This window comes from Ammospiza nelsoni, chromosome 1 (assembly GCF_027579445.1).
Source record: "Ammospiza nelsoni isolate bAmmNel1 chromosome 1, bAmmNel1.pri, whole genome shotgun sequence".
Lineage (NCBI taxonomy): Eukaryota > Metazoa > Chordata > Aves > Passeriformes > Passerellidae > Ammospiza > Ammospiza nelsoni.
In genome coordinates, this window is record NC_080633.1 from 136267827 (window position 1) to 136291726 (window position 23900).

Here is a 23900-nt window from a genome sequence, read left to right on the forward strand (position 1 = left end):
AAAAATCATCTCAAAGTTTACTCTCCTGCAGGTTGCATGGAGCAGGCAAGAATATGGGAGGAGACCTATCCTTGCCCCCTCTGGGGAAGGGCTATGACTTTCCTTGGGTTTGCTGCATGGCCATTTCAAAGAGGACAGAGCAATCATTCCCACTGTCAATTCTCACAGGCCACAAAGGCTTCAGAAATTTGTGTGTCATGGATTTTACCCTCACTCACTCCAAAATGAATTACTTACAGATGGCATATTAATGTTTGCTTTCATTGAAGAAGTCCAAAATGCCAATCAATACCTAAAGCAGTGAGGAAGTTTATAAGGGCTGGTTGGTCACCATGGGCAGTACTGACAGAGCATTTATCAGTTTGTCTGTTTCTGGTTTTGCCTTTATCATTAAAAGAGCAAAATAAAGACATGACACCTGAAATTGTGTACATAAGTAGATACAGTTTTTCTCCTGTTGTATCTGTGCAAGTATCTCTTCAGCTACTCTTTCTGAAGCTTATAAATTACTTTGGAACTGCAACCTAATTTACTGATTTTAATAAAGACATTTAGGAATACCATTCTGCATGTCATTTTACTGAAGGAGTTACCATTAGCAGAGTGAACCAAAATATTCAATTTAATAGAAACTAGATATGTCAAGAGTTCACATCTACTTGAAGCACTTTGCTTGTTTCAATAAATCCATCAAGGATTTAAAGCAGGAACCTATCTCATAAGGCACCTTGCAGAAGAAACATGATAGCAAAGGTCAGAGCATTTCAAGCAGGAATAGGGCCACTGTTGAAAGGTTCATGAACTTTCAATTTAGGAGCTGACTTACCTTCCAGTATTCCTGGTCCAGACAGTCATTAAAGCAAGAAACTCCTTCTCAGCTGACAGTATTTCTATGCCCTTCTCAGCATTTAAATGGGAAGGAAGAAGTAGTTTAGAGGTATTTTAAAAACTGGCTAAATGAACTCATGATTTTGAATGTCCCTCCTACATGTCATTTGTGTGGGAATGCAGAAGAAAGCAGTGGAACAGTAAATAAAGGAATGCCAAGGATTTCTGCCTTGAACAGATGATGTCTAAAAACACGATTCTGTACAGTAATGCCATGTAGTAACATCCTAAGAAGTGTGGCTTGAATGTGTGGTAAGATTTAGTTCTAGAGAATAATAAAATCTAATTGAAGGATAGGTTGGAATTGCTACAAGAGAAAATCAAACTGAAAAAAACTAAAGAACAACCAAGTCAGAATAGAGCAAAGAACCAAATACTACATACCAACAGCACTGGTGTTTAGAAAACATTGGGTACAAAGTCTGTTATTCCAACCATCTTAAAATCATCTGAGGATCTCAGTGTCTCATACCCTCACTGCTGCCATGTCCTTTCTTCCAGCACCAGCAAACATAACCTTTCTATTGTTTGCTAACATAATTCTCTTGTTCTGTCCTTTGGACTGTGTCATCGCCTCTATGAATCCTGGCTGTCTTTTTTTGTCACATTAAACACACGTAACTCACCTTGACTTTCAAGGTCCTTCACAGACTTCTTTCTCTTGACCTGTTATCTGAAACTTGGAATCCAAGTGCCATCTCTAGTCTCTGACCAGCAAGTGTGCTCTTAGGCTTCTAAGCAAGCATTTTCAAGCAAGACAAAGTGATAATGGCCCCATTGATATGAGAAAGAAGCATACCTGCTCCAAACTGAGGAGGTATTTTATTCTTGGAAAAGGAGGGAAAGGGAGCTGTTTCCTCTGCTACTTTATTCTGGAAGACAGCTAGGTGTGGCAGGCAGCCAACCATAGAAAGGTTTGTTAAAAGCACACTAACTTCTCTAGAAGGATGCTTTTTCTCCTGATTCTGAAATTAGCTGTAGTTTCAGACAAAATACTATTGCACATTAATCAAAATCAGCAGCAGAATGTGTATTTATACAGCACATATGTTTTGTGTATATACTGGTAGACACATATGTACACATATACACAGACAGACAGTAAGCTGTAAAAACACTGAGGCATAGATCTGTTCAATGGCAAAAAGGCTTTGAGGCAAAGGAATGAAACATTTTCCAAAGCAAGCCAAACTTGATGCGTCCTGATGACCACGACAAAGGATTTGCTGTGTGTCCTTCTGGATGGGTGGCTTTCCCCAGCTGACAGACTGGAGTTCAGCTCCAGTGAGCTGCCACTGCTGCCACACAGCTGGGCAACAGGACAGAGTATCTGTCCCAATAATTGTTTGTGATCCCAGATCTGAAACTTGAGCAAAACAATTCTGAATTCCTCTCATGGTATTAACAGCTCTGCATATAGATTGCAAAATACTGTTTTATTTATTAATTTTAAAAAGGGCCTTAAGATCTCTTCATTTTCCTATAATTACTATAAAGAAATAGAGAATAGGCTTAAATTTGAAAATAAATCAGATTTAATTAAATTTCATCCTGTTCTAAAGATTCGATGAGTAAATCCTACAGAAATATCCATCACCTGAATTTTTACTCTTCTTCAACACTAAAACCTATGTATATTTTTATATAAAATTTTAGATTATCTGTATCTATCTCCTCTTGCTCACCTCAGAGAGCTCCCCAAAGTGAGACTGCAGGTTGATGGTCTCCTGCACTGCTGCAGACAGGTAACCCAGGATAACTTCTGTGATCAACATGTTGGGGCTGGAGAAAAGGCTCCCAATGAGAAACATAAGAAAGTGGACTCCCCACACATTTACCATGAATATCTTTTAGTTTGATGAAGTTTAGAAGGGGAGATCATATCTAAAGTTAATTGTGGAAGAGCATAATCATATCTTTGGTGCTACTGCAGCTACCAATTAATTCCACAGCACTTTCTTGTTCATGTTCAAGATTGTCAATGACATGGATGCAGGTACAGCCATACCACTAAAATGTTTCAAGTTTTGGGAAGACTTGCAGCACCACAGAGCATGGTCATGTCATTTCTGAGCTCTGCAGTAGATGAAAAGTGAGTTGGAGAAGGGGCTGCAAATGAGCTCTGCAGTGTGTCTGCATGTCTCATTTTGTTTCAGAGGGGCTGTTTCTAATTAGCACTGATGTCACCAAGTGTAGTCAGGTATACGTGGTATGGAAGTCAAATACCGTAGTAATTCATTGTGTTCTGCCCCACCAATATGAATACTGGGTGTCTTTTTTTGACCAGGTAGCTCTGAACACAGTGCTCCCTGCTCCTGTAGTGCAGAGCTGGATCACACAGTGGGAATGTGCAGGTAAGAAGTGAGGTATGACGGATGTTACTACAACGTGATCTGAATTCAGTCATACCAGTGATTAATTTTTCTTGTACTTGGGGAAAGCTGCAGAGCAAGGGGTAACCTCTGCAGAATAACAATGAACACAGCCAGAGAGAGCAGGAAATTGCATGACACATGAGCACATTCTAAATGCTGACTCACAGCACCCCATATTTCTCCCTGCTGCCTTCAATACTCTCCCTAAACTCCTCATATATTCAGTTTACAGTGTGATTCACAGGGTCCCTGAAGGGCCCCCACCCCCATTCTTTGGCTTTTTATTTTCCTTCTACTCCTACTCTTTCCATTTTTCCCCTGATGCCTGCTGTACCATTGTTTTCTGGATCTGTCATCATTGCTTCCAGCAGTCCCTGAACATAGGAACAGGGTCTGTAAAACAACTGCCAAAACCCTTTTTCACACACTTCCTTTTATCTGCAGCTCTCCTGGGCCGAATTTAGTCTACTTTTACTAATTATAAATGATAAAATGAAAACAACTGCATGGAAGAGTCAAATGACACTTTCTTTTGAGAGATTACTTCAGCTTTTAAGTTTCCAAATGAATAAACATGGGTCTGGAGGATGAGGCTTACCTCACCTGCATTTATAGCTCCTTTGCAAAGCATGATTGGGAAGCCACCATATCATTAAAAACTCCTGAGATTACATGTTCCAGATTTGCAATACCATGAATTGCAAGGGAAAAAAAAAACCACCTGCTATAGGATATGCAACTCAGTTTAATAAAGAACCTTATAAAACAACTTACCTTGTAACTCACAACAAACTAAGCCTTTTGGAAAATCAATTTTTGCTTCAATTTTCCTTTTTGTAATGAAGGAACATTACCCTTCTCCCATCATGGCAGCCAAGAATCCAGGCACTGCCAGAGCAGCACATGCTTTGTATTTCCCGAGCTCAGTGGTAAATTACCTTTCAGTTTAGTGAGTTTGGATACAGACTGAACTTTTCCACTCTGCAATCAACTCGTGAAATTGATTCATATGATGTTGCAAGAAAGCTATTGTCAGAATAGAGATGATCTCACTAAAAGAATAGATGTGGATGTCTCAAGGATGTGGCAATTTTGGGGTCATGTGAAATCAGTACTCTTGTAGTTCAAACAAATATCTGGAAAAGATACTGCGCATCATCAGTTTCTATAAAGATATAACACAGAGGACATTGACAGGTCTTTCTTTAAAATTCTGTTACTTTTACATGTTTCTAAATAGTATAAAAACTACAGAACAAAAAATCTTAAGTAAATATATTTTTTTTATTCAACTTTTTAATGCAGAAATAGCGTTATTCAATTAGAGGCTTACAACCCTGTTTCATTGTTCTTTGTGCCAAAACAAGAGACAAGAACATGTTGGTCAATTGCATTTTGATTAAGAGTCCAACTGTGGTTTCAGATGTTGATGCACAAGCTTCATTGACAGCAGGATTGATTACATTTGTATATGAAACGAGAATTTGTCTCAAAAATAATTAAAAATACTAAGGACTCTTCTTATTTTAACACCCTTTTTACACAGAAAAGCTATTTGCATACATGAATAAAATATATACGAAGGATACAAAGAACAACTTCACAAAATTTGTCACCTTGACTGCTGCAATATTAAAATGGAAATTAGTCTTTTAATAAAGAGAACCAGTTGTGAAACAAAAAGAAATAGCTCTTCCCCCTTCCCATAGTTTTAACTACATATAACTCAGTGAATACAATTTTCAGAATAGACCTCTGTTTCACCTGTCCATTGTTTTAAGAAAGTAAAAGTTTAGCTCTTTATTTGTGATTATAACAAAATTTCCTGTCCTTTCATATTTTACGTACCAAAGACCAAAAGAGTTTATAATTTCCAAGAATGCCTTGTGGATAAACTGGTGCAGCTCAGAGCTGAATATGGGTAATGCTGAAAACATCTACTGAAAAATATGTCTTTAATGGTGAAAACAATTACTTCTCTTAACTGAAACCTCTTCAGCATGCAATCAGACAAGCATCAAGGGTCATGTGCACAATAGGAAATTGTCTTGTAATTATTAGTAGCATCTTCCTTCTTCCTTTAAACTATTAACAAAAGCTAATATTAAAGCAGTTATGAAATCCAACAGACTCTCTACTTCCATTTTAACAGTAGGATTTGCCTAAATAAATGTTATCCTCTGAAAGTGAAATTCTCATTCCACAACTCAAGTTTCAACATCCAGACCTACAGCTGGAGTTCTGTGTAAATGCAGCAAAGGACACAAACAAAACCACCTCTTATTTCTAGAGGCTGCCTCTCTCAGAGCCACCCAAGAGGAGGCAGGTCCTAGAGGAACGACGCGCTCACCATCCTGAAATACCGCGGCTGAGTCGGGCGCCAGTTATCAACCAAGGGGTGATTGGGTTCGTTCTCGGCATTCTTGGAGAGGCTGCGGAGCTTTGCCATCTGCAGAAGAGCAAAAATTGAAGTGTGCCAATGGAAATCCTTTGGGATCAAATCCACAGTCCAACAATTAAACTAAGGAGGCTGGTCCAGCTGGGGAAAAAAAGTCTCCTTCAAAGTTGTGAAGATGTCCTTCACCCCACCATCAAAAGAACTCTGAATAATCCAAACAGAAAAATGGGTCCTATTTGAACAGCATTGTGAAAAACAGTGTCATTTAGGTACTGTCTGCAGAACTGTGTACAGACACAGAAACTGTGGGAAGCACTCAGAAAATGTGAATACAGCAGCACATGCTGTAATAAACCTCTCCTACTCTAACCCTGCTTTAGTGCCTGATTGTTAAGAATACTTTAGAATTACAAGGTTTTAAAGCTGAATTATAAACTAATTGTTCATGTTCATGGTAGGTATGCAGCAGAGGATATATTTTGTTGCAGTGACACAAGAAGTTCCTTATTAGTAACAGGAATCGGAATTTAAACCTGGATAAAGACTTGGTCAAGGTTTCAAATGGTTTGTAAACAAGGTCTGCAGCTAGAATCTCCTTGGCCATACCAAAGTATGTTTCCTTTTTCGAGGGATGCCATATGAAGAGTTCTGCCCATACTCATCAAAACTATTTAATAATCTTTCTGTACTGCTTTCTAATTTTCAAAGGATGCAACATGTATACAGATACCCTATATTCATTTGCTGTCACTACCACGCACTGCACTAGACCCAAAGCACATCAGCTGTGATTCAGACACTTGAACCTGTCCCTGTTTGAATGACTTACTGTGAAACGCACTCACACATTTCCCATGCGTAACTTGAAAATGCAGCCCCATGCAAGGATGCATCTCCTTTGTCTGTCAGGAGCTTCAATATGCTGATGTATCCACTTTTCAGTAGAGACTTCAAGGCCAATACAAGCAGAACTTCTGTCTAGGTTGTAAAGCCTAGGTTCACTGTGATTAAACTTGTTCCAGTTTCTGGACTGAGCTAGCTTGGGCATCTCAACATTCCTATTCACTGAACAGCTCCGAAAAGCTGGCCATCTCAGTCTGCCTGAACAACAATAGGGTCACATTTATAACCAGCATAATATATATTCAATGGATTAATATTCTGAAATTAAATTTCAGATTTCAGATGAAGAATGATTTGTACAGGAAGAGATGAAAATTGTTCATCAGTTTTGTTAAAATTGATCAATTACTATTGGAGAAGGGTGCTGGAGTTTATTATTTGTGGTAGATCTGCTCTACTCAGTAAAAACCAACATGTATTCAGGCTACAATTACATAAAGATGAAAAAATTAGTCTGCAATTAGACAGAGTTATTCCACAGTTAAATTCCTGTTCTTTCATTAAAAGTAATCTGAGCAGCTAGGCCACCCACCCTGTATCTCCCTGGGATTTCTGGTGAATTGATTTTCCTGCAGAGCACTGATTTGCACTTCCCCTTGTGGCTAATACATGGTTACCATCTGGCTGCAAAAGCATCCAAGAAATCCACTGCAAATGCACACACACTTAAAATAATCACTATTAATGAGGCTGCCATGGTACTACACTGTCTAGGATTAGAAATAATTGGCAACACAATCCTCTTATGAATATGTTATTTAGAGTGCAGGCACTCTGGAGTGAGGGAAGTATTTCTATTGTATTTCTAGACAATAACTCACACACGCTGCCAATTCTGCCTGAAAAGCAGCTACCTCAGGGTAAGAGCCAATGTCTCGTGTTTATGTAGCACTTTCATCTTTAACTAAAATGCTCCATTTTTTCTACAGGAGGGACAGTTAAAGAACAGTCTGTATGCTTCCCGAAACTCACTACTTTTAGAACAAATGAGAAAAAGACCATGACCCAAACAAAACTGTAGTCAAAAAGTATTTTCATGAAGCTGGATCAATAATGTGATTAGTTATTTCTTTAAAAATGCATTTTAAATCAGAGATGCTCAATAATGACTACACTTTTCCTAATACAATCTGTAGCTGATCTTCTGTAATATAAACATCTAAGAAGATTCATTTTGGAGAAACCAATAAGACTGTATTTGTATTTTTAACGGAAGTACACACTTTAAAATAGTCCCTGTATTTTAATTTTTGGATGGACAAGGAAACAGAAGGCAGAGCAATTCAATAAGCTCAGAAAATTAAGCCTTAAGTTATATGAACACATTACCATATTTCATCTATTGCCAGCTAAGTTTCTTATCATACCTGAGTAATATTACTTAAAAGATAAAGAGCCACTTAAATACAAAGTACTAGAAAATAAAAATACTTCCTTTTTGTCATAACATCCACATCAACGAATGCACTAAACACATTATCATCTTGAAAACTTAAAATGAGAAGTTTTGTGTCTAAATATAATACCTACATAATATGTCAGTCCCTTGATTAATGTTCATGTGCTTTGTATCCTGGAGCCTTGAAATCTGTGGTATTGCATCATTAGTCTGCTGACTAGAGGAATAACCTCAGGTGAGAAAACTGACTTGTGTGGTAAGAGTAGAATCATAGGCTGAAATGAGCTGAAAGAGGGCATTCAAATTCCTGTAAGTAGACTGGGGGGAAATTAGGATAGGAATTAACATGAAATACTTCTTTACAGCAAGTGACAAAAGAAGTTTTTGATATTACCAATAAATTGTAGTTAGATGATGTTGCTCCAGTTTGTGACAATTTAGCTGGTATGCCTTCCAGAAACAAGTATCAAGCATGTAATTCCACACTTGCAACTTTACTCCCATCTGCAATACAGGGCAGATAGAATCACCAATCCCATAACATTTGTATTCTGATAAATGATATTTCTGAAAAAAAACCCCGACTATCTACACTGTGGTATGTTTTTAACTGATTTAAAAAGCTCTCTGATGTCTGTGGGCTTGAACTACCATGGTGTTGGATGTGGGGTGGTTCTTCACTCTCCTTTTAATCCGGCAATTTCTCACAAATCCAATGACTGTTTTCCTTGTGAAAAAAATAAATTCAGGTTATTGCATGTAAATAAAATGAAGGGTGAAGTTTACCTGGTCTGAACTGACTATGATGGGCTCTCTAAGAATAATCCAGGTAACACACTCTTCACAAGGTGGAGTAGTGACAGATCCATGGTATGTCCAGTAGTCGTGAGATTTAGGGAAAAGAATTGAAGGATCAAAGTTTGGAAAAGGAGCATTTTTCCCCTTTAAAATAAAAACAAAAACACAACAAAACAAAACAGAAAACGTCAACAAATCTAGCCAAGATTTGCTTGCAGCTCTGTTATTTTAAGAAACGGGGAGTGACTCAGATACTGCAAATGTATGAACTGAGGAAAGTAAGCACAGATCTACACAAGATATAATGGTGCAGTGAGACAGGGGAACTGAATGACCCTCACAGATGGGCCCAGAGAAGCATGATCAAACAGAAAACTCCATTATGCTGCTTCTTGTACCTCAGCTAAGTCATGTGAAGCAGCATCCAGTACCAATGTGTTTCACTCATTTCTGTGCAGAAATACTCCTCCTTCTGGCCTCCTTTCTTATGGAAATTCTTTCTATCTATTGAATATTGCATAAAGTGAGACAGGTACTGCTTTTATAATATTTGTGCTAATAAAAAAAAAGACAACCTATGAAATGTGAGATTTATCACATAATGTTATCTAAGACACAAATGTCTAGTCGGTGGCATTTCCAGAGATCCATTAGGCAGCCTATATATTAAGACCAAATGGACCAATTTCTAAATATGCCCTTTATTTGGCACTGCCCACTGAGGCAATAAGGTTACATGCCTAGTTTTTAGGTGAGCAAAGACTGGGTAAATTGCTCATTTTCGCCAAACTCATATGCCCTGCTAAAGTCAAAGAAGGTTCTTATGTAAATGGAAGAAAGGACTTTTCATGTTAAGGAAAAGCTTGGTTTTAGTCCCAAATACATTCTAGAAATGTTGCAGAGCAGAATCTCAAAATTAGGAAGTCAAACATTGTTATTCTTTTTTTTTTTGTCCTGAGACTTTGAGCAATCTTCCTATAATGAAAAGCGCAACATCATTACCTTTGTTTTGATAGCATTTATTTCTTCAAGAATTCTCTTCATCTCTGGTTTGGGAGTTTCCCCTACCTGTAAAAAACAACATGTGAGCTAAGCAAGGAGTTCTGCTTGACCAGGTTTCTTCTTTCTACTATTTTTCTGTATGAGCATCTATCAACTACAAAACTATGAGCATCTATCTAAACATCTGTCAAATATAAAATTATAATGTATTAACCCAACCTATCACCCCTACCAGCTTGGTAAGCTATGTCTTCTGTCTGTTACCTCTGCCTGTATCTCCCAACAGATATTATGATACAAATGGGGAAATTGTTTCACTACAGAAATTTTAGCATAACAGGTAATTTCACAACACACATTTCATGGTCAGATATATTGTTTGCAATTGCTGATCTCAAAAAAGACATCCAGCGTTCCATCTCTAGTTCTGTGTCTAGTGAATATGAATTAAACAAGAGAGAGCAACAGCTAATATTTCAGGCTCATGCTGCATGCCCCTGAAAGGATTGGAAAAAAAAACAATGAGTAATATGTATTGCCTGTGAGATATTTTGTTTGAGAGAAAGTTCATGAAAAACCTAGAAGAGACACATGTCCTTGAAATCTGTCCCCAGTTAGCAAAAAAGACAGCTGACTGCTGTTGGTGAGAGGGCTACTTCTGACACACGTCCCCATTCCATGAGCCACATAGTGACACAATAGCTGCAGGGACAAGTGTGTGTAGTTTTGGATAGCACTTGAGATAATATGACTCATGCTCTGTAACTTGAAAGGGATACATTACTGAAAGTCAACCCCTTCAATGTGGTAGGATCCCTAGAAAATATACCCACCAGAGAGTTTTGGCTTTTTTTAACCCTCTAAGAATAGAAACTTCATAGAATCAATGCAAAGAAGGATTGCACGCTCTACTTACTTGCAAAAATATGGCCAAAACAGCAATCCCATCAGTTCTTCTCTTAGCATCAAGGTAATTACTGTATTTGGGATTCCAGTGTAACAAATGTAGCTTGAAACAGAGGAAAACATGTAAAAAGCCCCATTATTCAACAGCAAGCCATCAGAAGGCTGAATTTACAGTTCTTCACATAACTGTGTAAGTTTGAGGGAAAAAGGAATGATAATGAGGTCTTCCAAAACAAGAGATGAAAAAGGGACAGCAAAGTCATCTAACAGTTATATCTAATCATCTAATTGCATAATTATACAGTTTGCTTTAAAATAAACTATAAATATCTGAATAAGAAATTGAAAAAAAAAATAACTGTAATCTCATCTTAAAGCTGAAGAAAAGTTGCTGAAGTAATCAGGTAGACCATGCAGTTCAGACATCATATACTGATATGTGACTCATTTCCATTTGGCATTTGAATTACAGCAATTCTATCAAAGAATCCATATGAATGTCGTTCATGTATATTACTAGTCTACATTTCTCATGTTCTTTACAATCCTAAAGTGTTCAAGAATCAAGGTAATTCATTCTTCCCATCCCTTTCTATCAGTGCAATTTTATACTTCTACTACAATTCTGTGTTTTCAGAATACTGTTTTAGGAAGTTTGGACTGCAACTGAGTAATTCAGTCTTGCTGTGCTGTTTCACACCACACTGGTTTGAGAATATGGAAACCTTCATTTCACACAGAATTTTTCTTTTCTCCTGCTGTGAGAATGACTTCAACCTGATTTATAAGAATCAATGGGAGTAAGAATAAAAAGGCACAGATAAATAAACAGAAAGAACTCCCAGAAAAACAGAGAAATCACAAATTTTATCCCAACAGAACAATAGTGTCAAATTTTATTTTACGCCCTGTTTTAAAGCAAGAAGTGAGTCTTACCTCTCCTGCATACCTGACTCCATTCACGACATGCTCCGAGCCGTGGTCGTCAGACGAGCCCCAGTGGAAGTGCAGCTGCCGCAGCCTGTAGACTCCTGGAAGTGGCCCACCTCTCAGCACTGCAATTGATAATCTGCAACAGCATCAGACTCAAGGGTCTCCCAATGCTTTTAAATGAAATTCATGTATCTACAATATTTACTCATGTATTTACGTATTTGCTGTACAGATGCCCTGTGTTCTGAAAATCCGCACTGATTTTAGACACATGTCAGGCAACTGCCTTCTGCCATGCACACCTATAGGCAGAGGAGAACTTTTGTGTCTAGGCTTCCATTACAGTCACTAGAGATCCCTGATTTAATTCAGCTACATGAATGTGTCTCTGGAATAGTCCAGAGACATCTGGACAGGACTGAGAGATCTAGTCCAGGATCTGTGGAAGAACTGTACATTCTAAAGGAATATCTGGAGGCAAGGGGAAATAGATTAGGTTATCAAACATGTCACAAGATGCCTGTGTTTGGGTAACTGAAGTAACCCCTAATTGAACAGTCAAGCCTCTAGAGTAATTCTGCTTACCTTAAAGCAGACACTCAACATACTGAATTGCTCTCTGGATTCCTTGAACTCCAACTCTGCCGCCTCAAATGGTAGTTTAGATATAATCCACCAACTTTTAAAATCCCACAATAAAACACCTAAATGTAGATGTCTTAATCTCCCCCTGAATTGAATCTAGGATTGGCTGATGTGAAAGTACACAAATATAACCAGGATTAAGATCAACTACTGAAGTGCTAGATGATAAAAAAATTACCAGAAAACACTACAAAATTGTGTATCTTACTGCAGGCTATGACTTAATTATTTAAAGAGTTATGAAATCACTGATGCTGCTTCTGCTCTAATAGCTGCTCCCTCCAGTTATGGAAGAGGAGAAAGAATGCAGAAAATAAACCAAAGAAAAGCAAACACTGAGAATGCAAGCTATTTTCCTAAAGAAAAGTCCAGCCAGTGATGAATGTTTCCTAAATATTGTTACCATTTATAAATAATACTGTAAATGAAGGTGGTCTATTTGAAAGAATCAGTTAAATAGAAAAACATATTTACATTCACCAAATACTAGAAGATACTTAATTCTCATTCACTTTTTTTGAGGATCGAATCTATAGCATTCCTATAAAACTTTCAGCAGTTCCCAAGAACTGGTCTTTATATGCCAAAGAAAAATATCCTTCAATCTGAAAATAATTCAATCCATTATCATCTCAAGAAATACAGCATTAGGAGTTGAGCAAGCTGTTTTTCTCAACAAAATCCTTTTACTTCTTCCCACAGACATTCATAACTGCAGTGAACACAGTCAGGGTAAGAGTAGTAGCTGACAAGGCCATCAATTCTCCATTAAAATAGATCCGTAAGGCCAAGTAATCCTCTTTAAGGTAAAAGTATGTAATTATTTCCACTGATGGGCCATCAGCAGACATTTTTGTTTGGGCATTAGGTGAAGCTCTGCGTCATCTCATGCCAACACATTCCTGTTTTACTCATCTATAAATAGGCAGTAACTTTTACTTAGCACACTTTAAGCAGAAAGAATGATGCAAACAACATCTCCTGAAGGACAAAAAGGTATTTCCTTTCTTCTAATTACCAGTGTGTAGTATTAAACATATAAATACATGAAATGACACTGTAAGTAAATGAAATCTTCCTGCATTTTAAAAAGGGAAAAATAAACAAGAATTATCTTCTCCAATAATTAAAACACTAAAAATTTCAAACTATGTCTGCATAGCTCAAAATTAGTAAGGTTTTTTTAATCATGTGCTTTGGAACTTAAATTCCAAACATATCTTTATCCTCTTGGGCTTCAATACTATGTAAATAAAAATGCACAACCACATGACAGAAAAAGAATATAAAATAAAGTTTATAAAAGAAGAGATGGTGTCTTGACATTATTTTTCAGCAATGTAAGAGGGAATTTTTCTGACAATTGTTGTACAGGACCTTAAATATCTGAGAGTCATGGCAGAATTACCAAAATGTAATTTGCCCAGGTGCAGGAATACACAAAACAGCTCAGGAAGACAGGGGAGAGAAATATTCGCTTCTTTTTGGTGCCTTATTAATGCAAACTCTCATCCCATTGCTCAGTGACTGACTCCAAATGGGTTTGCACATCACCCTCAGTGACCCATCAGTGCCTGATATCAGACATAAAAATGTCAGTCTGTCTTGCTCAAATTCTGTGCTCCCCACACATCCACAGTGAAGAATGATCTATCACGGAACAATCCTACATGGACACACACATGGGCATCTGCTCTGGAAAAAAGCTCACCTTTTATTTGATCTGTCATCAGCTGAGCAGCATGAGACAAAATGGGCTAAGAAAAGAACAGGCTTTTTTTTCACTTCCAATGTAATCACTAGGGCAAGTGTTGCACACAAGGATGTAACTCGGGCAAGAAAACCCTGTCTCTCACTCTGTGACACAGCAAAAAGAAGGTGTCATGCAGTTGAGTGGAGATGGCTGCTCCAGTCACTTTATCTCAGCTAGCTGGGTGCCCTTGACAACAGAAAAGTGACAAGAAGCTTTTCAAATATGTGCATCCACTTGCTGAGCAGCTTCTGTAGGGATCTGGTTGTTAATCTGTGCTAGTGTCAATTGTCATCTGCCCTCACTAAAAGTAAAACTGGCAAAGTTATGCCTATACAAAAGTCTTCCCTGTTTGCTGTAAAGGCAGGTGAAAAAACCCACAGAGAACAAAGCAGACTCATGAGACACATTGTGTTTATAAACGTGACAAGAAATGACTGTTCTAGGAAGATTTATGATCACACATCCTGCCAAATCCATAAAATGCACTGGTAAACCCCAATGGAAGTAAATTAGCAATGACAACTGAAAAGATACATTACCTTTGTTATGCTGCTTCATAATAGAATCTAACAGTGCAGTACAGAACCCACAGCTGTTTCACATCAGTGTCACATTCTAAAAGTCATAAGAAAGCCTTTGCTCAGAAGAGGATCTCTGCACTAAAATCATCCAGCTATCTGCAGGGATAAAATGTGTTTCCTAAAAGCTTTTGGAAATCAAATTTCAGTTCTTACTGAAATATCCTTTAAGCAAGCACTGAATAGATATGGAGCACCTTTGTATGCAACTTTGTACTCTTTTAGGGAAGACTGGGAAAGAGAAGTGTCAGACAGAAGTCTGTCAGCTTGCCACCCACCCTCACCTACACTGTAACACATCTTTGCCAGTTTCGTGCCCCTGGATCACAGCCTGTTCATCAGTAAGCTCCCAAATCATACTCATTTGTGATCTGTGTGGCTGCCCCACCTCCAGGGGCAGAAAACTGTCAGTCCTCTGTGTAGCTGTAGCCTCAGCAGGCCCTTGACTAGAATGAAAAGTCAAGCACTTTTAATTCTAACAATGGAAATTCAAAGTTAACAGAAGGTCAAGCCCTAAATTCCCTGTACCCAAGTACAGGAGTTCTCAATACCTTCATGCAGACATGACAAATGACAGATGTGTTATTACACTGAAGGAAGAACTTAACTTTGCTGCCTTTTGCCTTTTGCAGCGCAGCCATTGAGTGGTACCACAACTACAAAAGTACTGGGATTTAGTGGTGCTTTTTTTGTAACAGCTACTGATTTTCTACAGTGTAAATTCAGCAGACAAAATCTTAAGTAACATTTTTCAGGAATCAACCAAAACTAGAATGTCTATGGACAGATTTCCCCTGGTTTAATTAAAGTTACTAGGGTTTGTCTTCACTCTATAATACCAGTGAAAAAAAGGAATGTTTTATTTACCAGAAGTTGATAATGAAAAATTTCATTTGCAAAAATAAATGAGATTTCCCACAAAGGGGCATTTGAGGAAATGCTGGCCACAAGCCCTGGCCATGCTAAAAGAGCCCATTAGCAACAAGCTCTGACTTCTCTAATTTTTTTTTTTTTTTGCATCATCTACTTTCAAAGCCACTTTTTTCTTTGATAGGAAAGATTCTGAAAACAGCATCAAGGTAAGCCTGTAAGAATGTGTGCCTGCAGTGAGGTACTCCAAACCCTTAAATGTCACCCATCTAAAAGCCAGTAAAAGAAGTAGGAATCTGTTTGGTTGATGAACGTCCATAGGAACTGCCAACAAAAACAACAAACAAAGAGGGAAGATGAAGGCAGGTATCCATGTGACTTTAGTGGATCTCTGTCCAGCTGCTCTGTCAGGGTTCCATTACCAGACTTTTGTATCTTTACTGTTTCTCAAATAATCAAACACTGGTGTAACCATCTAACCAAGGTATTACAACAATAGCCAAATAGTCATTAACTTTAAGGAAGTTATATATCTCAAAGAGCATCATGACAATAGTCCCACCAGCTAGAAGCTCTCAGGACAGTTCTCTGATATGAATATTTTATGAATTTTAGAAATAAATGGATTATGATAGTGGAAATAAGATTTCAGCCCCAATTCAAATAAAAAATGGGTCACTGCTGGATCTAAAAGAGTATCTGAATTGCCAATCAGGCAAAAAAAACATAGCAAACATAGCAGTGGTAGGCTGTCAAAGTACCCAAGTTCTGGTGTGTTCTACTGAGCCCAGCTACCTAGAAGGTTTGATTTCAGCTCCCAGTTCTTTCCTCAATTTTCAGACTCCAGCCCCCACCTGCAATCATTTTAGAGTGCATAAGATCCATCTACATGGGTACAATAAGACAGAAAACTGAATCCACAGAAATCCATTGACTTGTATGGATAGGCAGCAGAGGAATGATACTGCTCCTACAGCAACTTCATCTGTCAGCAAAGTCAGCAAAGCTTTCAATTTTGTAGCAGATTCTCAAAGTAAATCAGACTTCATAAACAGCTGGAAATAAATTCTCCAATTCCTTCCACTAAGCTAACCCTAAGCATAAAAGTAATAAGGCCTATTTTCAACATAATACCTGAATTACATTGGATGATACTGATACTTCAATTGTTTGAATTAAAGAAACTGTCCTCAGTTGTGAATTCTTCAAGTGTTCTTGGCAGGATATACAATGAATGTAAAATTTGGAGACATCCAAAGTAATTGATTTCATCACTCACCTTGGCAATTTATTCAGCAATCTATTTTATCCAAACTAATGAAAATGTAGACAGAAGTACAGATATGGGTATGACCACTATAACTGAAAAAAGCCAGGAAAATAAATGCTTAGTTTTCTGGTTAACTCAGAAATAATTCAGATAGAGAGTGATAGACATATACACAGACATAGAGAGAATGAGCATCTTTGTCCAAAGGAATAAAAGCTTCATTCCTATATGATTGCTATTGCATATGTATGTTTTGTGCAGCTGGTGGTTCTTTTACATAAAAAATAAGCCTACATTGTACATATCCTAAAAAACTGAAAATGTGTTCAAGTCAGTAGGAGTATGCACAGTGGAATTCGTCCTGCAATTAGCATTATATTAGAGAAAGAACACCACCCACAGACTCTGCAGGCGATGGTATAACAAAGGAGACATAACAACAAACACTGAATGTTTCTTGACTTCAAAGAGTTGAGATATACACCTACTTTTTTTGCAGTGAGTCGCATTTATTTCTGAGATCAAAACACAACAGTTACTAAGCAGTTCATCTGAAAAAAAAATTCAGAACATTCTGAAAACTTTCTGTTCTTTGTGGTGAGCGTTGCATCCATGCTGTAGATTGCTGTGCCTGGATACTCCCTCCCATTCAAAATCTGAGTTATTTTCACAATGCTTACACTTTTATTTTTATGCAGAAGATGCAACCATTGGTATATCTGATGCTGTTTTAACAAATACAACAGATGGTAAAAAATGGTAATAGTCATGGTGTGTTCTCACATGCCACAGCTACATTTCTTTACTTGTGTATCATTTTATCTGACATTAATAATATTTTTCTTCAAATAACATTGAAAATTTCCACTTTGCTAGAAAAGTTACAAAACTCTTGATTGCACAGCAATATTTGAGTTTTGATAGTATATTAACTAGTCCAGCATACATACATTTTGATCCTCAGTTTCATGAAACCCAACTAATTAGTTAAAAATCTATTAAATTAAATCCACGTCTGTATATACTCAACAAGAAACAATCTATGAGTAAGATTTCTCATAGTAATTAGAGCTGTCAGTCCTAGTCATATAGAAAGTGTAAGTTTCAATGCAGATAAGAAATAAGTCTGTACACTGTATGCTGTCATAGATGCAAGTGGATAAAAGCTGACACAATTAAATTTATCAGCCCTATAATCTTCACTAAGACAAAACCCCATTAATGCCAAAAAGAGCTTCAACTGATTAAATACCATGACGTTGTGGCAACATCTGGCTTGTTACTTCATTTATCACAAATTACATGGATAGAGTTTTTAAATATTGTAACTTAAGATGTTCTGCAGGGCATCTCAAATAGGCAAAATGGAACTCAGTTCTCACAGAAAAAGTCTGGGCCTCCTTCATCCTGAAAAGCAACACAACTGCAATGACTTTCTGCAGCCCCAGAAATTTATCTTACACCTTAAATCACCCTGTACCAAGTTTCTTTGCGCCTCTCTCCATTCCCTGGGATTTTACTGATGAACTTTAAAAGGAGACTCAGACTTTGCCAGCAGCAGCACAGGGTACCCAGTGATAGAAACCTGTAACATCACACACAGGCAGTACACAGCATCCTTCCAAGAGCCTGAAGAGTCAGAGCAGGCTCTGCCATGCAAATTGAGAAACAGTCACCTTTATGTAATGACAGAGATGAAAACAAAACCGACCTGATCTATCGAATGAATCATCAAATACAACTCTGCAGGTTTTCCCGTTGTTGAGGATGGTCTTAGCTGCACCAGGATCATAACTAGCAAACCATGGTAGTAGAGAACTGTCATAATGCACGTCTTTGTTATTGATTTCAATCGGCGACTGATGGCGTCCTTTCGCAAAAGGGTAATTTTTGTGCCACTGATCTGGTCCTACAAAAAAGTACAGAAAAGTATCAGGAAAATCTTTTCCAGAGAGATATGAATTATACTTGTTACAATTAACACAAGTTTGGCTTTGCTTAAGTATAGAACATAATTTAAGTGCATTAATAAGTAATTGCCTAGTTGTTATTCATGCCCTGTCAAGAGTTTCATTGTATAAAAAACAACTAGATTGATTTCTAGCTGGAATACTGGATACTTAAGAGTCCTTCAACTGAACCTAAACTCTTGCAGCAACCTCAAGACTGACAACTAGGAGAATGATAATATGCCAAGAAAGAAAACCAGAGGTATATATACTCCAAGTCCAGCAGTGGCTAGAAATGTGATGGGATATACCCAAATGATTGAAATATGGGACCACGTAGCCATATGGAACGAGAAAAGGCCACTGAACCCTGGACACGCCAAGAATTTGAAACGTGGATTTAATTATCATCATAGTTTTACCAAGAAGTTCATGTGGAAAAAGCCGGACCAATGCTGAACTGTTCTTCCTGCAGCAGAGGAGAGAGCGGGAACAAGAGACCACCAATACCCCAACCTCCCCAGGCAGGCGGGGCCTGCAGCCCAGCACTGCTCTTCCTGCATTAGGGCTGGCCTAAATTGGACATATTGCTATGTCCAATTTTAATTTACACTAACAGTAGGAAAACTGACTTTATTTAACTCAAAGACCCCCTGCCATTGACCTCTCCTTCCGCCAGCTTCGCCTCTTCCGTGCCTGCGAGCGACAACCGAGCGGCCTCGGCCCCGCCGCCTGCAGAGCCCCGGGCCCGCCTGGAGCCCGTGTCCCCGCCATGCTCCCTCGGGAAGCGGGGTCCCCGTTTCGCCCCGGTTTCGGTGCCGGGAGGAGCGGGCCGGGCGCGGCCCCCTGCTCACCGTTATCGCTGTCGTAGCCCCAGGGGTAGTAGTTGGGGTTGATCATGGTGCGGTGCCGGCGCCGCGCCCCAGCCTCTGCCGGCGGCTCTGGCAGGACGGTGGCCTCGGCTCACGGCGGCTTTTTATAGACTCCCGCCAAATCCATGCCCGTCCCCGCCGCCCGACGGAGCCGGGAGGGCCCCGGGAGCCGGGGGCGGGGAGCGCGGCGCTGCCTCGGACCGCCCGCCCGCCTCGCTCCCGCTGTCCCCCGGGAATGCGGGGGAAGGAACCGGCCGGGACAGCGCCGGGAATGCCCAGCGGGGGGAAAGGGCTGCCAACGCCTGCCGGGGAGATGGAAATATAGAAAAGCGCGAATGTCCAGCACTAGGCACGGGCAACGTATGAACAGTTTTCAAATTCAAGTGAAATAGGTGCGCATCCATGCGCCAGCCAGGGAGCTTTAGCCGGGCTGGCTGCTGAAATGAAGCGTGCAGGTCCAGGCAGGCTGGCGGGGCTTTTCATGGCTGTTTGCAGAAAGCCTCTTTTGGCGTAAGGCCTGCGCGGTTCGGAGGGGCTGGGTGTCTCCCCAGGAGGCCGCGCTGGAGCTGTGTTTCCCTCCTGGTGTGTTGTGCCACAGCCCTGATCCAGGGGCCAGCAGGGGGTGAGGGGATGAGTCCAACACTTTTGTGCAAATGGCTATCACAGGTTCGCACCCTTCCCTAGGAAATTCCCGTGTATTCGCCTGGGTTCCAGCGCTGCTCCCTGCTGTGCGGTCTCCCGTTGCCTTCATAAACAGCTTCGCTGCAAAAATTCAGTGGTATTAATTGCTCCAGCCTTTAAAAAGGTGCTGCTTCCTCTACTGCAATGTTTCTTGGTAAATGGAAATCATTAAGCTAGCTGAAGATCCAGTTCCTGCCAGCTCCAGATAAAATCGTTATTATCAAATTAAGCATAGGATCTGTTTGTTTTGCTTCAGCTCTAATTCTCCTTTCATTTAGCAGGGTGTTATGCATCAGATTGCACTTAAAATTGTAAGCATACTTGCTAGCAGGCATGTGTTCCTTATGTGACACACAGAAATCAAATGACTTCTAAAAATATTTGTTATTCTTGCACACAGAGAATTGCCAGATGAGATAAAGACAGAGGTTAGCACCAATGGTGTAAAATCGATGAGGGGCTGACTAAGTAGAAGAAAAAACACTAGATTGAAAGATGAATGACTGTGATTTAAATTTTAGAAGACTTTCTGTATAAGAAGGATTGAGCTTATTTTACTTGCTTATAATGAAGTGAGGTAAAAACATACAAGTTGGTTGAAGAAAAATGCAAATGGCACAGGATGGAAGTGTGGAGTCATAGTGCAGAATAAATCAGTATCCCTGAATGTTGTGTAAACGACAGTGGGTCATACTTAGTACCTGAAGGTGTTACACGGTGGTCTTGAATCATAGCCCTAGCTGAAAGATTTTTTCTGGTATGAAGAGGAAGTGAAAGAGAAGGAAGAGTGGGTCTGTTGGTGATAACATGTCAAAAAGTATTACCAGGCAGGAACTGCTCACAGAAAAACCCAGGAGCAAACCAAGGACGTGTCCCTGGAGCTGAAGAGACCCTGGTGTGACCTCTGAGACAGGTCTGTTGGCCTCATGGAGCTGAATTACAATGAGTTGCAACAGGTGCAGGGGAGACAAGGCCATTAAAGAGCCTCTTTTATAAGATGAGACTATAAAAGCTTAGTGTGCTTTGCATAGCAAACAAATGTTAAGAGGGTAAGTGACAGCTGTCTTTCTATGCACTTCATCAGAGAGGTAAACACCAACAAATTGGAAGAGTTATTGAAGCTAAAGAGAAGCGTTAGCTAATGAACAATTGCATATAACTTTGCCTTGAACAATTTGAGGCAAGATAACAAATCAAGGTTTGGAAGGTATTCCAGTGACTTTGCAGTATTAAAAGTGGAGACATCAACAAGGTACTGAGCTTTGTAGTTATGTCTGACAGAGCACATACTATTTGCCACCTCTTCCTCAGGTTTCACTCCATCCTGAGCATCTTCTCACTGCCATGACCCACAGACAAATCTCTAGATAGAGAGCATGTGACAATTAAGTACTGTGTCTTTTAAACAGACTTTAATGGACAGATTTGGGGTTGTACTTTATGGCCTGAGTAGGAAGACTCAGGAATTTTTAGATACTGTAATTTCTGTCCTGAGCTCTCATGCACAGCAATTTTTCAGTCAGCGTGTGTTCTGAACTCCTTGACATTTAGATAATCTAAAAATGGCTGTGGCAAGAAAGAAGGAGCAATCTAAGAAAATATTTTAACACTAGACACTTTAATTCAGACCTTTAAAGCAAATAAATTATTTCTGAGGAAAAACAAATGTCTTTCGTATATCTGCTTTCACTAAGCTCTTTTTCTCTAGGACTTGAGGGTCATCAAGAGGACAAAGTGAGACAGGAGGTTTTCTTCTGGCTTCTTCTACTTTGATCTTCTTCCTTATTCAGAACAGTGTTCTTCCCCAATTCCTCAGGATTTGCTCCTTTCCCCAAGCCTCAGCATCCTGTGCCCATCAATACCTCCCTCCAGATGAAATACTCACTTCATTCTCAGAAAAGACCTGTGTAGAATCTCTTAAAAACACTGTTCTTCTCTGCCAGTAAAAAGAAAGCCTTTAAAAGTATTCGTTGGGCTCTTGGTTATTGAACATGATCTGTACAGGAGAAGCGTTTTAAGAAAATGCAGATGGCATAGATGGCATAGAAGACAAGGTCAAGATTGAATTTGGTCTCAAGCAGAGGTGGTCTAAAAGGAGAAGGGAAGCAGCTAGGTCATCAGGAACACTGGGAGTAGTTCATGGTTACAAAGCAGAATAATGAGGGAGTTAGAAATAGGATTCCAGGATTCTTGATAATTCATGCCATGTACAAAAATCCCTATAATCTTGACTTCCAACAAGTTTTGTTGTTCTTATATCTTGATGAGATGCAGAAAATTATTTCAGGGCAGATCATAGGTCACAACTTGGCGGGTCCCCTCTCTGTGTAATAATTCTAATAAGTCTACTGGTGCTTTAAATAATGTTAAAGTCAGATTTATCAAAAAAATGTAAGACAGGCTTCATCATTAATTTTAAAGTGATTTAAAAGACAATCATTGAGTTCAGAAATGAAGATCATTCAGGAAGTGAGATTCAAATTCATCCCACAGCATCTGTCCATGAAAAAATAAACACACAAATTCAATACATAGATTCCTATGAGGTTCCTAGTTAGTTAGCCATTATGGTGTTGCTGCAAGTACTACCCAGATGGCATATATGCTGAAATGTGAGTCTCCATTGAAGTGTGGATCAATTTGCTCATGTGTGCTCTGGCACTGAGTAAGAATGATGTCATTACTTCATAAAAGCAAAGTGTGCATGTTGTGAAAATCCCACAATTTCGTCACTTCTGTTCACTTAGGTATAGTTTATATTAATTTGTATTGAATTTAAAATGGAAGTCAGAAATGAAAAGAACTAGTCCAGTGTTAAACAGGTGATTAAGTTTACCAGAATAACTATCTAAAGCTTGTATAAACCTTTTATCCTCAATCTCCAGTAGTAAGTGATATGATAAAATTCTTAGTCTTAAGATCCAAACACACATATGAAAGGTCTGGAAGAGAAACCCACTTCCCAGTCTGAATACCCTAGCTCTTGCTCTTCCTCCGACCTTGTTCACTGTAGCATGTCTTTATCAGAAGACATTTATGGTTCAAATGCCCTTAAATAGTCCATGAAATGGTTTTGATGTAGGGTGAACCTCAGTACTTTAAGATTATCGTCCAGATCCTGCACCTTACCTAACTTTATAGAAGGGCTGAAATATATCAGAACTTAAATAATTCTGCAGTATAGCTAATGAGAGGCAAAGTGCTAGGGCAGAAAGTGCAACATTAATCCCCTTTCCTTACATGTCATGGAGAAGTGCTTACAAAAGCTGCTTCTGTGTCAGCAAACTGAAAACTCTGAGGAACATGGTGGGAGGGAAGATCTGCAATTGTGGGGATCCATCAGCCAAAGCCTTGATACTGCTGATGGTGCTGGGGACAAAGATACAAAAATTACTTCCAGAAATAGATGAAGAGGTTGTGTTTGCTCATGTTTCATAACTCACTTCCAGAGGGTGGAGGAGGTTGCTATTTCTAGCAATCCTGACATAGTGATTCCTCCCAAATGACTTTATTTAGGCTTTGCTCAAGGGACCAGGAATTAGTGCAAGATCCTTGACTGATTAGCAGCCTATCACCTCTGTATATTGTTTCCATCCTTCACGATTATTCACTTCTCCTTTTGGATGCATAAGACAAAAGATCATTAACACAAGTGCCTGTAGTCTCATTTTGACCAAGTA

The 23900-nt window shown here is 39.1% G+C and overlaps 1 protein-coding gene across 1 annotated transcript; it reads right to left on the reverse strand.

Moving 5' to 3' along the window:
* Positions 1-4528: 4528 nt before the first annotated feature.
* Positions 4529-19671, reverse strand: LOC132075931 (carbonic anhydrase 3-like). The gene is made up of 7 exons (XM_059476697.1): positions 19522-19671; positions 18430-18627; positions 11606-11724; positions 10680-10772; positions 9764-9829; positions 8750-8905; positions 4529-5712 (listed from the first exon to the last, which is right to left on the reverse strand). The coding sequence occupies exons 1-7, from the start codon at positions 19565-19567 to the stop codon at positions 5593-5595; spliced, it is 798 nt and encodes a 265-aa protein (XP_059332680.1). The 5' UTR covers positions 19568-19671; the 3' UTR covers positions 4529-5592.
* Between the last annotated feature and the right edge of the window lie 4229 nt (positions 19672-23900).

Bases quoted from the DNA above. Each gene is read 5' to 3' on its own strand.
- LOC132075931 (XM_059476697.1), bottom strand. From the start codon at position 19,567: ATGATCAACCCCAACTACTACCCCTGGGGCTACGACAGCGATAACG. The intron at 9,830-10,679 runs GTAAGTAGAGCG...TGTTTTTTACAG, and splicing joins TTTTGGCCATATTTTTGCAA to GTAGGGGAAACTCCCAAACC. The intron at 5,713-8,749 runs GTAAACTTCACC...GCTCTTCTGCAG, and splicing joins TCATAGTCAGTTCAGACCAG to ATGGCAAAGCTCCGCAGCCT.